At 47.2% G+C, this 19,966-nt stretch overlaps 10 protein-coding genes across 10 annotated transcripts; 4 read left to right on the plus strand and 6 right to left on the minus strand.

Moving 5' to 3' along the window:
* The first annotated feature begins 251 nt into the window (after positions 1 to 251).
* Positions 252 to 1,358, plus strand: DFJ58DRAFT_790053 (uncharacterized protein). The gene is made up of 5 exons (XM_041390247.1): positions 252 to 435; positions 486 to 614; positions 669 to 805; positions 856 to 943; positions 1,002 to 1,358. The coding sequence occupies exons 1-5, from the start codon at positions 366 to 368 to the stop codon at positions 1,220 to 1,222; spliced, it is 645 nt and encodes a 214-aa protein (XP_041243504.1). The 5' UTR covers positions 252 to 365; the 3' UTR covers positions 1,223 to 1,358.
* A 3,689-nt stretch (positions 1,359 to 5,047) lies between these two features.
* On the minus strand, positions 5,048 to 5,317 carry DFJ58DRAFT_612202 (uncharacterized protein; the record flags this gene model as incomplete). Its single annotated transcript, XM_041380907.1, has 1 exon — positions 5,048 to 5,317. A coding segment is annotated over one exon (270 nt), but the record flags the coding sequence as incomplete, so codon positions are not given.
* An 824-nt stretch (positions 5,318 to 6,141) lies between these two features.
* On the minus strand, positions 6,142 to 7,772 carry DFJ58DRAFT_790055 (uncharacterized protein). Its single transcript, XM_041390248.1, has 6 exons — positions 7,402 to 7,772; positions 7,164 to 7,342; positions 6,926 to 7,110; positions 6,772 to 6,866; positions 6,727 to 6,728; positions 6,142 to 6,671 (listed from the first exon to the last, which is right to left on the minus strand). Exons 1-6 carry the CDS (start codon positions 7,700 to 7,702, stop codon positions 6,585 to 6,587), a joined length of 849 nt encoding a protein of 282 aa, XP_041243506.1. The 5' UTR covers positions 7,703 to 7,772; the 3' UTR covers positions 6,142 to 6,584.
* Positions 7,773 to 7,843: 71 nt separating this feature from the next.
* Positions 7,844 to 8,758, plus strand: DFJ58DRAFT_399003 (uncharacterized protein). Its single transcript, XM_041380202.1, has one exon. The coding sequence runs from the start codon at positions 7,861 to 7,863 to the stop codon at positions 8,719 to 8,721; it is 861 nt and encodes a 286-aa protein (XP_041243507.1). The 5' UTR covers positions 7,844 to 7,860; the 3' UTR covers positions 8,722 to 8,758.
* DFJ58DRAFT_790058 (uncharacterized protein) lies at positions 8,705 to 9,660 on the minus strand (the record flags this gene model as incomplete). Its single annotated transcript, XM_041390249.1, has 1 exon — positions 8,705 to 9,660. The coding sequence occupies one exon, from the start codon at positions 9,658 to 9,660 to the stop codon at positions 8,797 to 8,799; it is 864 nt and encodes a 287-aa protein (XP_041243508.1). The 3' UTR covers positions 8,705 to 8,796.
* A 2,097-nt stretch (positions 9,661 to 11,757) lies between these two features.
* Positions 11,758 to 12,052, plus strand: DFJ58DRAFT_728333 (uncharacterized protein; the record flags this gene model as incomplete). The annotated part of the gene is made up of 3 exons (XM_041385581.1): positions 11,758 to 11,829; positions 11,882 to 11,926; positions 11,987 to 12,052. The coding sequence occupies 3 exons, from the start codon at positions 11,758 to 11,760 to the stop codon at positions 12,050 to 12,052; spliced, it is 183 nt and encodes a 60-aa protein (XP_041243509.1).
* Positions 12,053 to 13,068: 1,016 nt separating this feature from the next.
* Positions 13,069 to 13,796, minus strand: DFJ58DRAFT_884231 (uncharacterized protein; the record flags this gene model as incomplete). Its single annotated transcript, XM_041394606.1, has 4 exons — positions 13,069 to 13,318; positions 13,371 to 13,461; positions 13,510 to 13,646; positions 13,703 to 13,796. Coding segments are annotated over 4 exons (552 nt in total), but the record flags the coding sequence as incomplete, so codon positions are not given.
* A 1,009-nt stretch (positions 13,797 to 14,805) lies between these two features.
* On the minus strand, positions 14,806 to 15,442 carry DFJ58DRAFT_399077 (uncharacterized protein). The gene is made up of 2 exons (XM_041380203.1): positions 15,154 to 15,442; positions 14,806 to 15,103 (listed from the first exon to the last, which is right to left on the minus strand). The coding sequence occupies exons 1-2, from the start codon at positions 15,371 to 15,373 to the stop codon at positions 14,964 to 14,966; spliced, it is 360 nt and encodes a 119-aa protein (XP_041243511.1). The 5' UTR covers positions 15,374 to 15,442; the 3' UTR covers positions 14,806 to 14,963.
* A 961-nt stretch (positions 15,443 to 16,403) lies between these two features.
* On the plus strand, positions 16,404 to 17,908 carry DFJ58DRAFT_399084 (uncharacterized protein). Its single transcript, XM_041380204.1, has 5 exons — positions 16,404 to 16,861; positions 16,910 to 17,035; positions 17,095 to 17,231; positions 17,290 to 17,380; positions 17,438 to 17,908. The coding sequence occupies exons 1-5, from the start codon at positions 16,633 to 16,635 to the stop codon at positions 17,677 to 17,679; spliced, it is 825 nt and encodes a 274-aa protein (XP_041243512.1). The 5' UTR covers positions 16,404 to 16,632; the 3' UTR covers positions 17,680 to 17,908.
* A 502-nt stretch (positions 17,909 to 18,410) lies between these two features.
* On the minus strand, positions 18,411 to 19,824 carry DFJ58DRAFT_745990 (uncharacterized protein; the record flags this gene model as incomplete). Its single annotated transcript, XM_041387426.1, has 6 exons — positions 19,498 to 19,824; positions 19,205 to 19,447; positions 19,026 to 19,154; positions 18,831 to 18,967; positions 18,693 to 18,780; positions 18,411 to 18,640 (listed from the first exon to the last, which is right to left on the minus strand). Exons 2-6 carry the CDS (start codon positions 19,422 to 19,424, stop codon positions 18,411 to 18,413), a joined length of 804 nt encoding a protein of 267 aa, XP_041243513.1. The 5' UTR covers positions 19,425 to 19,447; positions 19,498 to 19,824.
* Between the last annotated feature and the right edge of the window lie 142 nt (positions 19,825 to 19,966).

The following is a 19,966-nucleotide window of genomic DNA, read 5'->3' on the forward strand; positions in this document are numbered from 1 at the left end:
GCTAGTCTAGATATACCGAAAATAATTTTGCTTAAAATAGTTCTCATCATTGCTTCTGCACCAGACACTGCTAAAGCGCTCAGATGGTTCCATCAGAAGCCCCTCTATTTACTTAGGTCCTGGCTTCTAACTTGCCCACGAGTACGGTTTGTGTTCCAAGTGCAGTGGGTGTCTTGAAACCCTACTAACTTTAAGTCCTTTTCTTGCCCCCAGCTATGCCGAAGGATTGTTTTCCATCGTATTCTCTTTTTGACGGTGTCGAGGATCGTGATGATACGAACCTTCTTGATAGCAATACAGCAACAACACCTCCTCCAGAATCCCGTCTCCTTCGCTGGTCGCCATGGCTAAGCCATGGGGTGCTGATGTTCATAACATTGGTGTTTTTCGTGCTATGGGTGCGGGCACCGTCGATCGATGATGTAGTTCTGTACTGTAGGTGGACGCATAGTGTCAACGCACAGGATCTTGCTTACTCGTCTCAGCTCCAGCAAATGAGGCGGTTGAATATGTCGGCATTATAAGATTCAATGGAACTCTGGGCACCCCTTCTATATATCGTGGCCCCCCGTCTCCAGAAATCAACGCCGCTTGGGATAGGATATCTCTTAATGGTTCCACCCTATGCTTCACTTACATCATGGTCATTTATTGACTATCTCTCACAGCGCGTCCAATTCGTATGACGCTTGAACAGCTGCTCAGAACAGGGGAGAAACCTTCTCCCTCCATGGCTGGGTATCCGGAAGAACAAGGTGGAGGTTACATGGCGAGTATAGAAGTCGTTCACCAGCTCCATTGCGTAGTAAGTTGTAATACAGGGAGGCTGGTCTATTTTTACTCACTTCCCTGTAGGACATGATTCGCAGAGCCAGCTGGGGTGAACAAGATCATGCCACAAGTCATGAATTCCTCCCCGAAGTCTTCCGGCGCATTCATCTCGGTAGGTATATTGTTTCCTGCCCAGCCCATATATTGCTTACTAGTATGTTGTACCTCAGACCATTGCATCGAAATGCTCAGGCAGAACCTTATGTGTCGTGGCGACGTGACGATGCTCACCTACGACTGGGCGAAGGGAGTCGAGGGGCCTCTTCCTAACTTCAACACTCCTCACCGATGCAGAAACTTTGAGAAAATCTTGAGTTGGGTTGATGAGCATAGTCCTAAAGCCAGGGTGGTCCGCTTAGAGGGTAACGTGGACCTGACTTCCCCTCCTTGATTGCAGTCTCTATTTCTCCAAATAACGGCTCTCGCATAAATCACGATATGACGCGTCTCCCTAGGCTACGAATATTGTAAAGTCGAATGGAAATTCTATCTCTGCTGAATAAATTAATAATATCATTTGCAAAATACATGACACCGCTCTGATCAGCATCTAGACACAGTATGAAAACCTGTCGGCATATATTATCCGGCCGGACTTTCTCATCCGCATCTTGAGTCTTGAGGCCAGCGGTTTTGAAAGTCTTGTGACGCTTAGGGCTATGTCCAACATAGGGTCTACGACCCCAAAGGACAATAAAATGGAATTAAAAAAAAGTCTTGTGGCAATTTCAAATTTTATACAGCCGGCGTCCTGAAAAAAGACCTCAGGCCTCAGGGCTCGTAAGTCGGTCATAGCACCGAGGCTGTCATTGAGCACTAATAATGAAATATGACACACCGGGGGTTTCGACATTTTACCACATTTTGCCACTGGTGAGATCACATTTTAAATGCAATCTAGAGCGCTCCAGAGCGTTCCAGGCTAGGTCTAGATCTGCTTTTGATTGAAATTTTGCAAGAGGTAAAATGTCCAAACCTCCGATGTGTGATGTAATGGTGAGTATTTTGACCAAGTTACTAATCAATCTTTCAATTCCGCATTATTCTCCGAGCTCCAAGACAGACCCTGACAGACCTAACCATAGCAGTTATTTAAATCATTTCATCTCCGTTGAAGCGCACGAAAACGGCCGCCGGCGGGAACGGCAGACTGATGGGGGCAAGCCCCACATCCGAAGGGCGTTCACAACTCAGCTTGAGATATCAGAAGGGACAACGCCGGAGCCCAGAGATCCCATAGATCCGAAAGCATCATCATCCTCAATGGACACAAATCGGATTTTTTTAAATAAAAAATGAATGAAAGTGAGATAACTGCGATATCACTAAACGGGTTTGAACGTCAGAAATCAAGCAATCAGACTATAGAGTCTAGTGGATAGATCGAGTGAAACTGTATACGAACGACGTGACTTGTGGGCGAAGCGCAATTAGTGGCCACTTAGAAAGATTTAATGGAGGACTCCAATGAAAAAAAAAATACAGAGACAGCTATAACTCATCTATGTAGAACGTCAAGGGCACGCGCATTAATTGAAGTAATTGAATTCATCGGCATCAAGTCCCTTGTATTTCTCCGAATTTGGCAACAGGTTGCGCTTGTCAACCTCCGCATATTCTATGATACTGCCGATAGTCATAACCATTTCGCGACAGCCTCTTGCACGGGGTGCGCTGTAACAACGATAGATGGCAATGCGCGCCCACTGAAGAAAAAATAAAGCTTCCTGTTTGAGTATACACTGCATTGAACGTTCAAGAGGGCTTTGGTACCTCTTCGTCGATCCGCTCACAGGCCAGCTCATATGTGTTGGAAATCAACTCGACAACGCAGTACATTATTTTAATTTTTGTTTGACTTCGAGCACTCGTTCATTATGCTAGCGGACTTACCATATTAGGCAACTCACGTTACCTGTGTGCATGGAGGCAACTGTAGCGCGTTACAGGGCCTTGGTTGCGTTGCTAATTTACCCCCACCGTAACGCGTCAAATGGGGGTCGATCACTTGCTTACGTTGTAGAAATCCCCACAATTGTGACCAAAACCAACTTTTCCGCTGCTGTGTCACCTTCCTGCTCGCGTTTATAGACGGTTTAGTACTAGTCCCTATATATCCTCATTAATATTATCTTCTGGTGCAACCAGTCCATGTGACCATGGACACAAAATCTGCCGGTACAGCTGCAACATTAAACCCAATGACTGATGCCTAAGTCAACATTGCGCCCGCGAAAGTTTGAGTCTCGGAGCTATAAGTATAACAGGCGTCCGCTGACGCCACCGGTTGCTATATCTTATTTTGATGTCGCGGTCCAATCAGACGAGGTTGCTAACTTTGCAACTGTGGCGGTGTGTCTCGCGTACTAATCGATGGTCGCCTCCGATCCGAGTACAGTACGATACTTATGCTATCCTCATTTACGTCTTTTTTCCAGTCTCGTACACTCGATGGGGGTAAGTCGTGCTCTATTAGATATCACATTCCTTATTGATCTTTAGACGCTTACCGTCTTTCAATCTGACCTTACTGGTAAGCGAGAGCACGATGCATGTTAAGACAGTCATGATGAAATTACCGCCCATCATAGAGTCCACATGGCCACTACTCTGATGATACGCGGTATCCGGATTGATTTATCCCATTCATATTTTTACAAGGGGAGGGCTGTAACTGACTATTGAATTTCTTCAAAAACCATTTAGTACGCACAAACCAGACAACGAGAGGCTCACTGGTCACCAACGAGGCAAGATGCACCCTCTCTATCAATCAGATCTCCAAATCAGATCAGCGCATCTAAATCTGGGTCCCCCGATGCGAGAAAATGACAAGAGGCAAAACACACTAGTCTGCATTTTGCATTCGAACAGTGGATCATCTGATTCCTTGGTCGGGGACCGCTGCGGCGCAAGCACCGCCGGCTACTGAAAATACAAACCGCAGCAAAATGAAGAAATATTTCTAGAGTCTAGGCTAATCTATATTTACTCCCTAGGAGTTGATCATCATGATGCATTGATAAACCGAGCGCTGTGGCGAGTCATCTGAGTTTTTCAGGTCCCTAGATTTTTCCAAGGAATTTTTTGAAGAAGCATCTTCTCGCCGTTTATCACCGAGGGTGACTGTCAAACCCTTGAATTTCAGAAACTGCTGAGCGGCTTCACGGCCTCATACTACTTGCGAAATCAATCTATTTTTGTGCTTTGTTCGTCAACGGGTAATCAATTTTTCTACGGCCGAGAACAATGTACCTGAACATCTTGTCAAGTTGTAGCGATCTATATGCCGATTCCAGGACTAGTCTCGATTTGCATTTCGTGGCATGTGGCTTGCAGAGAACGGCGATATGCTGAACGAGATTCGCATGCAAACAGCATTTTTGATGTTGATCTAGGGGACTGTTCAGCGCCATAACTATAACACACAGCTTTGTAATCATGTGAGTATGCGTCAACGGCATAAAAACGTAGCTTACACCCTCCTAACCTCCAAAGAGCGAAGTCGGAGACGCGGCGGGGGACACAGGTGTCCCCTTTTCCTAGTTAGTAATATCCTACATAGGGTACTGTACCCCACATGGACAAAAATTGAAATTTTTTAAAACAAAAGACCTCCAAAGAATCGAGCGTGGCGAGGGTTGTCGAAAGCAGAACATTCTTCGACTTCATGCATCGCGACCTTTTTTTTCTTTTTTTCAATCCGTTTTTGTCCATGGTGAGTATGTTACTCTATGTAGGATATTGCTATCCAGTCTAGGGGCCCCATGCCCCGCCGCAGCTCAGAGTTCGTGAATGCCCTGGTGTGAGGCGTACCCCAACCGGTCCGCCGGCCGTTTTAGACGCGCCACTTTACGAAGATGAAGTGACTATGGGTACGTATGTAGTGAGGGTATACTGAATCAGGTTTGAACTATAATGCGTTTTCGAATATGAATGGAAGGGATCCATGTGGGTGAAATTATTAGTATGCACACGGACGGCCTGCCGTGACGATCGAGATGAGTAGGTGGGAGGATGGTAAATTAGGGGGTGGTAGACGGAGGGAAAAGTGGTGTAGAAAAGGATGGAGAGGGTCTGGCGGTGTTGATAGGGCAGTGAATTTAACGAGTGTGACTGATGCGTTGAGGCGGTTGGGGGTATATGGATCATCTGACGAGCAAGTCATCATTTGGCAGAACGAGGTTTACTTAGGCGGATTTCACCAGAACATGTGGCTTAAGCGTTCCGTGCTGTTTATGAAGCGGATGCGATGAGGTAGTGCAAACAACTCCTCTCGTGTCAGGAAGTATTGCATGGACGTAGCCTGTCTGCCCAGAGCATTGGATAGGAAGTGGTGTTCTATACGGAATTGACGGCAGACGAGGAGGAAATGATAGACTGTTTCAATGACTGGGGGATAATGGGGGCAGAACATTGTTGGAGATTTGCCTAGGCGATGCAGGTGCTTATTGAGGGCGATATGACCCGTTCGGAGATCGATGAGAAGCCCTGTAAGACGCTTGGAGAACGACGGTGTCAGCTTCACGAAGGAGCGGTTGGGTATGAAAGGTTCGAGCCTATTCATTCGTTTGAGGCAAGGAGACTTCCTCTATAACTGAATCCATCTGAGATGCAACTTTTGGTGGTGAGCTTGCTTGAGGGCCGAGAGACTCAGGCTGTTGTGATGACGGCCTTCTGCAGCTTTCTTGGCAGCCTTGTCCGCTTCATCGTTGCCGTGGATTCCCTCATGGCCGGGGACCCATCTGAGAATGACATCACGACCTTGTAGCCAGAAAGCTTCTGCTTACTAGAGAATGAGCTGTTGGAAACCGCGGCCGTGAGGACGTTGATCGAAAATACGTTCTATCCTCTATCCTTCGAGACTGTCTTGGGTCGCGACGGGACCAAGTCACAGCAGTTCTTGGGAGGGGAACAGTGCCGTCGGGGGCGTGGCACTTGAAGTCCAGATAAATGAATCGTAGGGTGAATGTTAATACGTGGCGGTAGATCAAGAGTGTATGAAGATGACCCAGGATGGGCAGAGAGGATTTTGGAAGGCTCGTCATGAACTTGGCTTCCCGTTTAATTTGGCCGTTGAGATATTCGTATCGACAATGAGTGATGGAGAGGTACACAAAATCACCAACGCCGAAGTCAGGTCCGGAACCATTGCATGAGGTGGCGAAATGCACCTACACGACCTTGAATGTTAGCAATGCATCATGAGCGTCTGAAATATCAGTTGGAAGAGGAGCAAAGGAGCTTAACGCAAGCATCAAACTCAGTGTGAAAGTCACGTTTCATTGATGATGTGACTTGGTCTGCAAAGGGAGATAGCGTCCACTGTAATTGTCCAAAATCGAAATTGAAATGAGAGTGGCCGACTGATGTCATTCACAGAAGACATAAGATTGAAGCGTACTCGAGGTGATGCGCAAATGTCTGGAGCATCTTCGTATAGGATTATCATTTATTGCGAGTATCAAATATGAGTCCGCGTGCCTGAGAAACTTGCCCATCGACGAGAGGTACGATGAAGAGAATTCGCAAGCCAAAAGGAACGTGACCAGGAACTCCTATCGTACATATTTAAGACTGGAGGGACATGCGAATGACTTCAGAAATTATAAACATTGCAATAAAAATCAACTCATTGGGCTGAACGTGGGTGATAAAGTGGGCAAGCGACGATGAAAAATGCAATAACGGAAGGACGGCGGGACTGATGCATGCGGAATTGCTAGCATTTCTGCTTCCTGACATGTAAGCTCCTACGATGATGCACTTGCAGAGATACTCTTGCTGGGGTGGTTTGCTTGCCAGTCATTATGTGCTTTCTGGTAAGCTTCCACATAAGGCTAAAATGACATATCGTTAATCATTGAAGAATAATTGTCAGCCGGGTTCACTTACGGCTTTGTCAGAGGCGCTCATTGCCCTCCACCGTTCACCGGCCACAACGAGCAACATTGACCGCTCCTCTACCTGTGGCAGTGGTTCCAGCTTCTTGGATAGCTCTGCCATCATCAGATCGACGGAACATTTCTATGAATCTGTTGAACCAATCTTTGTTGTCAGTCTTCATATTATCACCATAGCACGCAAAATTGACCTAAAGAAAGGTCCCTTAGGGCGCTTATAGTCATTCTCTTGGTGAGGTCGGTGAATCTTGTTTCTCCCGTCATGTTTGCGACGCGCATTGATTTTCCTGACAGTTTTCGGAGTAGCAGTCTTCCAATAGTCATCTAGCTTCTCTTCATACTGCTTCTTCAAGACCTCAACTTCGTTGTAGTAAGGCTGCGAGGGGCAATTGTAGCATGTCACATTGCAGATATGGCAATGCAGATTACCTGTTTCTCCGCAAGAGTAAAGTTATTCCACGTAACTGCAGCTTTCTTTGCCATATCCTGGGTGTCCATAGTACTCTTAATGTCACCCCTACGTTCTTGGACGAGCTTCGAGAAGTAAAGCAGATAGGCATTAGGGGGACGCGAAGGAGGCTGCTCAGACTTGGGCACCCTCTTGGGTGCTATAGCGACACATATAAACATGCACATGACTACAAGCTCAGTCAATGGTTCTACTCACGGGGCCGCTCGACCGTCTTCTTGGATGTTGCTGTTGATTTCGGTTTGGACTTTGCTTCCGTGGTGGCTTTCACCTTCTTTGGAGCAGCTTTTGTAGCTGGGGTTTTCTTTGTAGTTTTTTTCTTCGTTGTTTTGGTTGACGCGCTTTTGGATGCAGCGGCTGGCAGCTGGATACGACGCGTAGTGAAGAACGTACGACGCGTCGCAACGAATGCGGACGAAGTCAAGACCGACGAAGACAAAACATTCGTGCGCAGCACAGGAAAATTAGACACGATATGACGAGCAAAAAGCGAGAGCATTCTGAAAAACAGGTGGTGAAAAGAACAGCAAAAATGGAGAAGAGGAGAACTCTGCCTCGGCTGGCACAGGCAGAACTTGAAGACTATTTGGTCTTATTGTGCAAGAGCTTCGTGAACCACTACGCTTTGAAAATTCCCTTCTTTGGAATCAATCCATCATGACTACGAACAACCCTCAGTTTGCTTTCGATTCAAAGTCCCTTCCAATCGCTCAACTTGAGCTCTTAAAATTCAAGGCTAACCAAATTATTGAATCTATACAGACCCTCCAACGTACAATCGATGTCGGCGGACAGAACGCCATGCCCGCCTGGCCAGACATCCTCTCCAAATACAATGTCATTCTCTCCCAAACACATAGCTTCTCCCAATCCTTATCTTCGCCTCAGGCGCAGTCCCAAATTGGCCAGGCGCAAGCTCGGCTCGGTTCTAGCGTGTACGAGAAGATCGCTCTGCATCCTAGCATTGGAATGACAGATGCTCAGCTCGAAAATGACCTCATCCCTCTCTTGCGCAATCAGCAGACGACGGACGTACTAAATATGGAGACCGCTACTGTTCGACGTCTGGCGGAGTGTATGGCCACCCGTGGCGCCATTGCCACGAATAGTGTTCAGACCAACCATCCTCCTGCCACGAGTGGTCGGGTGACACACGAGGATGTGCTGCATGAATGTGAAGAGATACGGAGTGCGCATGATCATCGTGTGGAGCGCGCTGTCAGGGCTGTGATGATGCTTAGAGATAAGTTTGAGTGGAAGCAGCGCGTCGAAGTGGAGGTGGAGGAGCCAGAAGAGCTTGAATGGGATCCACGTATGGAACATGAGGACGTTCAGATGACCAGCGAAAAAGAAATGACAGTAACTCCCGACAATGGAGAACTTGGAGAAGGACAAAGTAGTGATGAGGAAGATATTGTAGAGGGTGAACTCACGGGAAACGATGCTCCAACACCAGTTGCTTCCCCAGCTGCAGTACTAGTAGATGTTGAAATGGGCCCCGCTAATACTTCGTCATGATATAGGTAGGACATTTATGTTTTGGCTCCATGCATATAACTAAACTTTAGAGTTACAGGACTTTACTGTATCATTCTAGTGACAGGGCGCATCCTTCAATGCCTCAACGCATCTTGGGAGGATCTCCCTTGCCCAATAGAGCTTTTGATGCGTTTGGTTATCCCCTTCCTCCTTCTCCTTATCTCTCCTAACTTCTACCAGTACAACTAGAGCTAAGAACAGCGTGTACCACATCCTCTTCGTTCTCTGCCTCGGGAAAACGATCAACGTTCCGCCCTCTCCTTCCAAATACCCTTCTTCCAACGCCTTGCTCGGCCCTGGCGGCATAAAAAACGCCTCCAACATTGGGTCTCCCCACACCACCCGATCGAATGTCGGCAGTACATATGCAATGTCCACTCTAGCTTCCTGGTTCGGTCCACAAGGCTCTGAAACTTGGACATACACATCGTCCGCCGAACCTGTCAGCCAGACCAATGTAGGCACTTCTGCGTCTTCAAATAAAAATGACCCGATGGCGCGGGATAGATATCGCCTTATGTCCTCTACCGACGTCCTTTGTATATCTCCAGAGCTTTCAAGCTCGCATAGCAGCCCATCAAGGAGCAGCATGAATGTATCCTGCCAGCTGTAGCATACTTCCTCGTCTGGCTGGGTTCCTGGGACACCGAACCAATCGTTTTGGAGTGAGTGCAGAGAATGAATGAAGGTTCCTAACTTAAGGTCCAGAAGAGCATCTTGAGACGGTGTGAGAGCGCCACTCGATCGCAGCGATGAGAGGGACTGGGCGTTTTGTGAAGGCAGGCGGAGGAAGAGATAATGAAATGGATAACGCGCGAGGGAATCATCGAAGTTTCTGAGTTCTGGTACAGGCAGTTTGGTGTTATTGGAGATTTCTGAGAGGAGATCGCGAATTGTGTCAAGGGAGAGTGGTTGCATCACCGAGACTGGTTTAGAGCCAGGCGTCTTGGGAGCAGCGGCAAGAAGGTATGATGCATTGCGAAGCACGATGTCGATCTTGTAAAATCTGATAGACGAAGTGTAACTGGAGCATCATGATTGCATGTAGCGAAAATCCTTTCAAGCGTATGATTGATATATCATACCTAAATCTCTCATTGCAGACCTCGTAAAACTGTTCGATCACAGCATCGTCGCCCTCGGTTTGGACGACGATGTCCTGCGCTTGCTGTCGGGTGACATCCATACGGATTTGAAGATGGAACCCCAACCAAGGTTCGATCCAGGACTCCACGTACTAATAATCTGTGTCTGGGATCAGGTGCTCCAGGAACTTCAAGCGGAGTCTGTGTCTCGTGATCATGACTCTCATCCATTCCCCACGGCCCACGGGCCACCAGTCACTTTCACCACTATGTAATTCATTTCTGCGAGTGTACTGCGAGTTTGATATGTATCCGACTCCACATTCTCCGCTGTTTTCTCTACTGTCCGTCAAGCGCACTAAAGCGACGGAACTCCAAACTCAATCATCGCAGCCAGGGCCACTGGCCAGTTGCCTTTGTAAGAAATTGAAGTTCGCCCCATGGCCCCGGGCCCCAATCACAATTATCCTGATGCGGCAACTTGAATGATCTTACAGGATTGAGTACTGGCACCTTACAGTGACACGAATCCACGATACACGCCAATGATATTCAAAATTTCCATTCCTTCATTCGCTGGCATGCATCGAGTGGCTCCGCCCTCCGCCCTCCGCAAGAACTAGGGAACTTGTTGATTGATAAGTATCGACTTGGCACGATCCAGTGACTACCAAGTAGGGAAACGCACGGGTACGGGTAACACCGCGGTTCTATGCTGACGGGTTTGGAGGGTACGGGTACGGAGTAGGATAGTCGTACCCTTGAGCATACCGTGGCCATTCACCGCGGGTTGACGGTGTTTGGGCGGGTATAATATACCAAATCGGGAACCAGGCGCGCGACAGCCATTGAACACCGTGTTTGATTCTCTGTTTTTCCTTCCTCTGAGAGCTTGAGGATCACAAGTGAATGCTATACTGATTTCTGTCATGTCTTTTGTACCCCCGTGAATCATTCTAGCACGAAGAGTTTATTGATAAATACGAGAAATCTGCCGAGATTACTGATGACATTGAAGCAGACACAGTCCGTATGCAACATTTAATTTTGCACTGACACTGACAACTATACAGAACGAGGATGACTTTGGTGACTACTCACTTGGTTCCATGTCTCGTACTACTAGTAGCGAGTTGGATGAGTTTCATCCAATGCTGCATCGGATGGCACTCGACTATCTCTCTGTCCCAGGTATGTCTCCTTCGAATCCTCTTTCAATCAATCAATACTTATTATCTTGCTCAGCAACATCAACTGCGGTTGAACGTGTCTTCTCGCAGGGCCGGCAGCTCCTTCATTTTACTCGCAACCGACTCGCACCATCAACAATTCGTGCCTTTCTCTGCCTCGGAGCGTGGGGCAGAAGTGATCTTCTGGTGATGGAGGACCTTTTAGCCGCTGTCAGGACTCAAAAACGGAAGCGAAATGAAGTCGAAGCAGAGGAGAATGACAAGGAAAAGTAGTACTATTTTATTTCATTGTTGTTAATACTTAATACACTCTTCTTGGTAATGTACCCGCGGTGTTCAGAGACACCGCGGTGTTTTCCATAAACCGCGACATTGACGGGTCGGTGTGTACCCGTACCCGTGAAGGGTACGGTGTTGGCGGGTGCGGGTGCGGTGTCAACTTTCCGACCCTCGGTGTTACCCGTGCGGTACCCTACTACCAAGTACTGACAATCGCCCTTAATAAAAGTTGTTGAATAACATTTCATGTCGTCATGTTTGAAAAAAGGCAATCACAGTCGGATCACTGATAATCCAATAACCCATACAACGTTCGAAATCGAAAAATATTGTCACTTCCTAATACACAATTTACGCAGACTTGGTTTTCCTATCTATTGCTGGACCGTTTCTGCAAGCACGGTCATACGCTTGGAAATTCCTTTATATCTGGTTTGCACAAGTAAGATCAACTCAATATCATGTTTATCCGCCTCTCCACTGCTGCTTTCGTTATTCTCAGCTTGATGGCTGTCAACGCTGGGATAGTACCAGTAAGCTTCGTTTCGCGTCAAACCTTATCATATTGTCATACAATGTCCGCAGGCTACTCGCGCTGTTGGTGAACTTGACAAGCGTAGCGACACCGTGGTAAGCCCTGTTTCACGCATCAAATCCTACCGTGTTGACCTGACATTACAATGTGCGCAGGGCAACTATGCAGAACCAGACATGTACGCAGAACCAGACATGTACGCAGATCCATTTGATCCGTAGGCCTTGTTTCGCACCAAATCTCATCGTGTTAGCCTCATCGTATAATGTACGCAGGGAGAATGGTTAGAATCGTGACCAAACCCAGACGCCTAAGCATAACAACTTGTTTCGTTGGAGTAGTAAGCCTTGTTTCACATCGAACATCATCGTGCTGATCTCACAATATATTGTACGCAGTGCAACTATGCAACACCAGATTTCTATGCAGAACCAGTTACAAAGAATATTAAGCAGAATATAAGTATTGTCTACAAGGGTCCAAGAGAAATCGAGCTTAGGTTACCAGGCATAATACCGATTGTTCGTCCGCGTCCATGACACGTCTATCGAACTTGTGTGAAGCTTCAAGATAGAGATTCTCGACAGATTCACCAAAACTATCGAGATTCACCACCAAATGAAACATGTTAATGGGGCCAGAGGCCAGAAGAATGTGCGCAAGCTAAGGCCACAGTGAGTCTGACCGTCAGGAAAATGGTGCAACCTCCTTCCTTTAACTGTCAAGTCATCCTCGGTCACATTGGAAGAGCCAACGACCGAAGAGGCGTCCATCGATGAGGCTTCAGCGAGGCTAGAAGAATTGAAAGTAGTAGACTGGACCATATCGTTCTGATGCGTGTAGTGTGCGCTCCTGATTTATTTTGATGCCGAGGCATGCACAACGGAAAAACGGCCCAGCGAGAACTGAATAACAGACATAAAGACAATCCTCTAACAAACAAGGTGTTAAATGATTGTAACCTCGGAAAAGGCCCAAACGCGTGCAGCCGGCAGAGGTTTTGGAAGATGGGAAACTGATTGTGTTCGACAAAAGCCTAACATTGGGAGTCAGGGACAGTGTAATCTGGTATTTGATGAAATGAAATTCGCAGCACATTTGGTGCCACGAGAGCCAGCCGGCTGGGTCTCCCAGATTCGTAGTTCAAGAAAGCGTGTATAAGACTCCACAGCGTCGGGTGCTGGTTATTAATTCGTTCACGGATCATACAGAAGTGAGGAGTGACTACAGAAGCGGACTAGTATGTCAAGAATGCGATTAAGGAGGGGAAAGCAGGCCGATAGTATCTTCCAAGCGGACCATATCGGATTTAGGGACAATAACGCGATGCTCGTCTACCCAATCCAATATCTTCTCGAAGTTTCTGCATTGATGAAGAACATTGAAGTTGGGAGAAGGATCTTCGAGTCCCTCCACCCAGTCGTAAGTGACCATGGTCACGTCGTCACGACACATAATATCCTGCCTGAGCATTTCGATGCAGTGGTCTGAGGTAAAACATGAGCAGGACTTGCGATGGTTAAGAATCAATATACCTACCGAGATGAATGCGGAATGCCTCGGGGGAGTCGTGGATGGAATAATCAGAGGATCTGTAATGATCGCCCCAGCTGGCTCTACGAAGCATGTTCTACATGGAAGTGAGAAAAGATCCAGCTTCCCTGCAATTGTAACTGACTGTGCAATGGAGCATATGAATGGCCCCAATCGTCACCATGTAACCTCCGCCATATTCGCCTGGATATATAGCCATGGCGGGAGAAGGTTTCTCACCTGTTCTGAGCAGTTGATCAAGCGTCATACGAACTGGGCGCCCTGAATAACATTTCACATCAATTGTTGCATATAAAGTGAGTGAAGTATGGCACAACCATCCACAGCTATATCATCCCAAACCGCATCGAGTTCTGGGGACGGACTGCCACGATAAATGGAAGGAGCGCCTAAACTTCCGTTGAATCTTACAAGGATGATGGATTCAATGGCCTCGTTTGCTGGAGCTGTGACAAGTAAGCAAGATCCTAAGTGCTAACCTATTCATCCACCCACAGTATAGAACGATATCATCTATAGAAGGCGTCCGCGCCCATAGGATGAAGAACACCATCGTCGTGGACATCAGCACAGCGTGGCTAAGCCATGGCCATAGGTGAAGGAAGTGAAATTTTGATGGATGTCTGGTTTCTGCACTATCAAGGAGTTTCGCATCGTCATCGTTTACTCCATCGGCAGGAGAATACTGAGAGTAGTATTCCTTGTGCATAATTCCGGAAGGAAATTTTGTATCTGAAGTTCGTGTGGGTCAAAGGTAAGACAGTCAGGATGTAGCACCCCCAAAATAGCGCTTGCCTTTCTTCGTACAGGAAGCGGTTTCAGTGCCCCTGAGATCTGGCAAGCCAAACTCGACACGGAGGGACCTAGCAGCAACTTGCCGATTGTTACAGCAAGTGTTACTACCAATTATAGTGAACCACCACGCCGCCGGTAGGTGTCTTGCAAATAAGTTATTACATCTTTTGAAATTGCGATCCTTGGCTGTTCCCTAAGAACTAGTGTCGCTGTGGCCCGGTTCGGTCCGATTCAGATGGTCCTGGACGAGAACCAAGAACCGGATCACAGAGAATGATTCTCTGTGGTCCGGCTCATTTTTTTTCTTGTCCAAACCCGAACTGAACCCAAAAAAAAATCAGTAGAGGTTTTCTTCTTCGAGCGAGTGTTGGATGGTACAAGAGACGGTTGACGAGGAGGAACTTGGAAGAGCGTTGATTGATAGTTCCTTGTCTCCGAGGAAGTATAGGGTCATCAGGGTATGTCATGAACTAACATGATATCGTCGTGATTGTCTAAAATTTTAGAGGTAGGTGTGATGGCTGTGACCATGACTGCTGTACCAGGGATCTTTGACGAAGTGCATGCCAAGAATGAGAATGTGTATCAATTTCCGTAAGATACCTCATTATCCCTGCGCAGCAGTTGCAAGGTAACTGGCCTATTAATGACATGGGCGATTTGCAGGTACTACATGTAAGGGAGCAACAAGTGAGTGAGAGAAAAATGAGATGAGATATCGACCGAGTACATATCAAAAGTATTGACGAGAATGAGCATCAACTTCTCAACTTTGTCGCTGCGCTAGCAGAGGTGCAAGATAAAACCATTGACAGATATTATATCCCAAGCGGCGTCGAGGTTTGGGGATGGTCTGCCACGGTATATGGAAGTACAATTGAATTTGACGATGCCGATGGATTTAACTGCCTCGTTTGCTGGAGCTGCGACGGGTAAGTAATGTCTTGCGCACTGACAACAGTTATCCACCTACAGAACAGAACTACGTCATCTATCGAAGGTGCCTGTGCGCATAGTGTGAAGAATACCAAAGTTATGGACATCAGCACACCATGGCTTAGCCATGGCCATAAGTGAAGGAAGCGAGATCTTGGTGGAGGACTAGTTGCTATACCACCATCACTGAGGAGTCTGGTACCGTCATCGTCGACTACATCGAAAGGAGAATGCTGAGAGTCATATTCCTTACGCATGAGTCGCGAAAGAAAATCTGGATCTGTGATTGATAAGTCGAGTGTGAACTAGACAGCCAGGATGTTTGAGCACCTGCAAAGCTTTTATCCATCCCAGAAGCTGTGACAGTGCTCGGGATCCGCAGTAAGAGAGAAAAGGGAGTACGTTATCGAATCTCCCAGACCCTTTCTCCTCTCGACGCCACGTTTCACAATGACATGGCGACTCATCATGCATCACCCCTTTCCTCTTATTGCGTTCCCGGCTGCTCCCAGTTAGGTCGTGGGCAGCAGCACTTTTGAGACTCCTTGGGCAAAATGATTTCCTATAGCCTCATGATGGCGTATCCACCCATGACATTCTAGTTGTCTCTCGGGTGCGCGAATTAGCTACCAATGGAACCTGCAGCTTCCCATCTGCAGGTCAAATGAATCATTAATGTGTTATGGACTCATAGAATAGCAACTACAATTGCCTTCAAAAGCCCGCGGCTTCCAGTGGGTATGCTGACACCCGGGCCAGGTGCACTATGCAGATTCCTGAAACAAGATGGCTAGCGCCCACGATTGGCTCATTGATTTATGCAGGGGCAGCCTGAGAGTGACTCTGAGGTTTCTTTATTCATTTCCTTGAATTACTAGTAGCCAGATGGAGGGCGTCCACGTCAACACTTGTGAAGATTACTGATCAATATGTTGCAAAGCCAAGATGAGTTGCGTAGTTGCCTAATGGAATGTGGAGAATTCGTAGTTGTCCAGCGTTATCTCGTTTCGAATAGCTGCCACGTAGTAAGTCACTTCCAAATGGAGAGGATGTGTGTACCTACTACCGTCTTAATTTGTATGCATGCCAGTTGTCACATACATGCCAAGACGGTACACACTGGCAGTTGGTGGAGCGATGCAGTTGTCATGATGGAAGCTTCTGGTGTTCATTTTTGAACCGAATAAGTAGACGTGTAACAACGTGTTACTACATATGTAGTAGTCTACATTTGTGCTAGCACAGCCATGTGTGCAGAGGTGCAGATTTATTTTCAAACCAGCGGCATGCTTATCCTAGACCGGTGATTCATGCATCATTTCAGAATTCATCGACATTCATATAATGCACTCTATGTATGCGATGATCGATAAGATCAGCACTTGTGATAGGTGTAGGGTATTTTCGATAGCCCACATCCAACACAAACTTAAAGGCTCTTGAGTCTTAGCTAGACCTAGACCCTCCCGGACCCCAACTGTCCCCACTCCCTCGCATTCAGTTACTTTACCCAAAGATGATGGTCAAATATTTCTCACAGTACTCTCTTGTTAACACTGTCGACGATGACAACGAAAAACTATCTGGTGATGCAGCAAGGTTCGGTGCAGAACCTCGTCCCGAGTCACGTACCCTTCGCCTGTGGTTGACCCATGGCATACTTGTATGCACATCGGTTCTCTTTTTCACGCTATGGATGCGTACGCCTTCGACTTACCTGCACAATGACATTCCTAGCATATATTGTGAGTGGACGGACCACATTGAACGGTATAGTTATTAAACCATCACAGCTCCAGCCAATATTGCTATCGAGCCTGTAATTGTGAGGTTTAACGGAACCCTCAACTTTCCTTCTATCTATCGTGGCCCCCCTTCCCCAGAAATTGATGCCGCTTGGAATAGAGTATCTCGTAATGGTGCGTCATTGATCTCGTTATACTACTAGTTACTAATTGACCACCTCCACGAAACCTAGTGGCACCAAGTCGGATGACCCGTGAGGAGATGCTCAAAGCAGGCACAACAGATTTACTTTCGAAAGTCAGATATCCGGACAAAATTGGCGGAGGTTATATGGCTTCCTTGGAATCTGCCCACCAACTGCATTGTGTGGTAAGTCATACTACACCGACACCGACGATATGTTCATTCTTGACTTACACTGGTGTAGAACTTGCTTCGCAAAGCCTCTTGGTTGGAGTACTATGAGCCCACGGATATTTCGTTCCAAAATACCCCAGAGATAGTCCGTTTGCATCTTGGTGAATATTATTTCTGCCTTAAGGCACTATTACTTATGGTGTACCGTTACGGTCCAGATCACTGCATCGAAATGATAAGGCAGAATATTATGTGCAATGCCGACGTGACGATGATCACATGGTACTGGGTGCAGGGACACGCGGTCTCTTACCCTAACTTCAACACCCGTCATCGATGCAGGAACTACGAGAAAATCATGGATTGGTCTGTCGAACACGCTATTCATATCGATGAATCCGAGGTTACTCGCTTCGAAGATACCGTCGACCTCCCCAAACATCAGCGCGTCACGTCGTGATGCATGATCAAGGAATATCATACTGCTTGCCTGCTTGCTCACTGCACTTGTTCAGCCTGAATACCATGGAAGGAGGGCAGTTATTGGTGCCTTGGAAGAACTGTTGCATTATGAGTTTATAAACGAGGGAGATGTAGACTGATGTGATCCAGAATGTCAGACTCAAGGCTTGTATATCTAGGGCCTATCCTTCAGAAGGCGCAGGCCATCGACCTATCCTCTCACAGTCGACGACAAGGGAAAACAGAACCCCAATAGCGGTAGACACGGAGGACTATATCAGACCCAGACAATTTGGCACCCACTCACTCAGCTTACTCATACACGCCCACAACACACTCCTCCTGTTCTCCGCACCACGCTCCATTAGTCCCATCGTACCCAGTCGCACGGCGACTCGAGTACTTGTATCATCCTTAACACATGCCAGGGACCTTCATGCCACGAACTGCACAGTAATGGTCCCGCAAATTGGAAGACTTGCACATCTAAAACGGCCGGCAGGATGCCACAGGAACGGCGGACTGGTGGAGGACGCAGGTGTCCCCCCTTTCCTAGTTAGTAATATGGGGTATCCCACCCCAAATGGACAGAAATTGGATTTTAAAAGAAATACTGTTTGTCTGACCTCGTTGCATTACGATAGACGAAGCTGAACGTATCCTACCCACAAATACCCACCTCCACTAACGTGGGATGTTTCATAAGGAGAGAACACGTGAAGAATGTGATCAAGGAGGGGAAGGCAGGTCCACGTTATCGTCCAAGCGGACCATCTCGGATTTAGGGACAAAAACACGATGCTCATCGACCCAATTTAAGACCTTTTCAAAGTTTCTACATTGGTGATGAACGTTGAAATCAGCGAATGGAGTTGTCCTTCCCTCTACCCAATCGTGAGTTATCATGGTCGTATCACCAGCACACATAGTCAACTGCCTGAGCATCTCAATGCAGTGGTCTGAAGTGCGACATAAGCAAGTTATGAGCAGAGCAAAAAACAATATACCTACCGATATGGGTACGAAATTCTTCAGGGGATTCGTGCATGTTCCCATTATGATAGTAATGGTCACCCCAGCTGACTCTGCGAAGCATGTCCTACAGAAAATTGAGCAAAGATCGACCAGCCTCCGTGGTTTACAACTGACTAAGCAATGGAGCTGGTGAATGGCTTCTACAGTTGCCATGTAACCTCCACCGTATTCGTCCGGATACCTAGCCATGGAAGGAGAAGGTTTTTCCCCCGTCCTGAGCAGTTGCTCAAGCGTCATCCGAATTGGGCGCGCTGTAAAATGCTTCCCGTGAGCAACAGCCTATGATGGGAGCAAAGCGCAAGGTGAAACCATTAAAAGATATGCTATCCCAAGCGGCGTCAAGCTCTGGGGATGGACTGCCGCGGTATATGGAAGTAGCACCAAAACTTCCGTTGAATTTTACGATGCCGATGGATTCAACTGCCTCGTTTGCTGGAGCTGTGATGGGTAAGTAAAGTCTTGTGCACTGACTTTAGTTATCCACCTACAGAACAGAACTACGTCATCTATCGAAGGCGCCTGTGCCCATAGTGTGAAGAACACCAAAGTTATGGAAATCAGTACACCATGGCTCAACCATGGCCATAAATGAGGAAAGCGTGATCTTGGTGGAGGACTAGTTGCCGCTATACCACTATCAAGGAGCTTGGTGTCATCATCGTCGACCACATCGACAGGAGAATACTGAGAATAGTATTCCTTTCGCATGAGTTGCGAAAGAAAATCTGAATCTGTAATTGATGAGCCGAGTGTGAACCAGGCAGCCAGGATGTTTAATCACCTGTGAAGCTTTTATCTATCCCAGAAGCTGTTCGGGAAATCTGATAAGGCTTGAGTTGGCACCGAGGACTTGGTACAACCTCTTTGGATCGTCGCAGTAAGTGAGAAAAAGGAGTACGTTATCGAATCTCCCAGACCCTTTCTCCTCTCGAAGCCACCTTCCACAATGACATGGCGACTCATTATTCGTTTCCTCTGATTCCGTTCCCGGCTACTCCCAGGCAGGTAATGGGCAGCAGCACTTTTGAGACTTCTAGGGCAAAATGATTTCCTGTGGTCTCGATGACATATCTATGCCGACACTCAGCAGCACCCGGGCCTGGTGATTCCTGAAACAACTTGAAGTCTTGGATGGCCAGCGCCCACAATTGGCCCGTTAATTTATGCAGTAACAGCCTGAGAGTGAGTCCTACTAGTAGCCATATGCATTTCAAATGATGATCTGACGAGGGCGTCCACGTCAAAGCTTG

This window comes from Suillus subalutaceus, assembly GCF_016647625.1.
Source record: "Suillus subalutaceus strain FC151 chromosome Unknown DFJ58scaffold_58, whole genome shotgun sequence".
NCBI classification, from domain to species: domain Eukaryota; kingdom Fungi; phylum Basidiomycota; class Agaricomycetes; order Boletales; family Suillaceae; genus Suillus; species Suillus subalutaceus.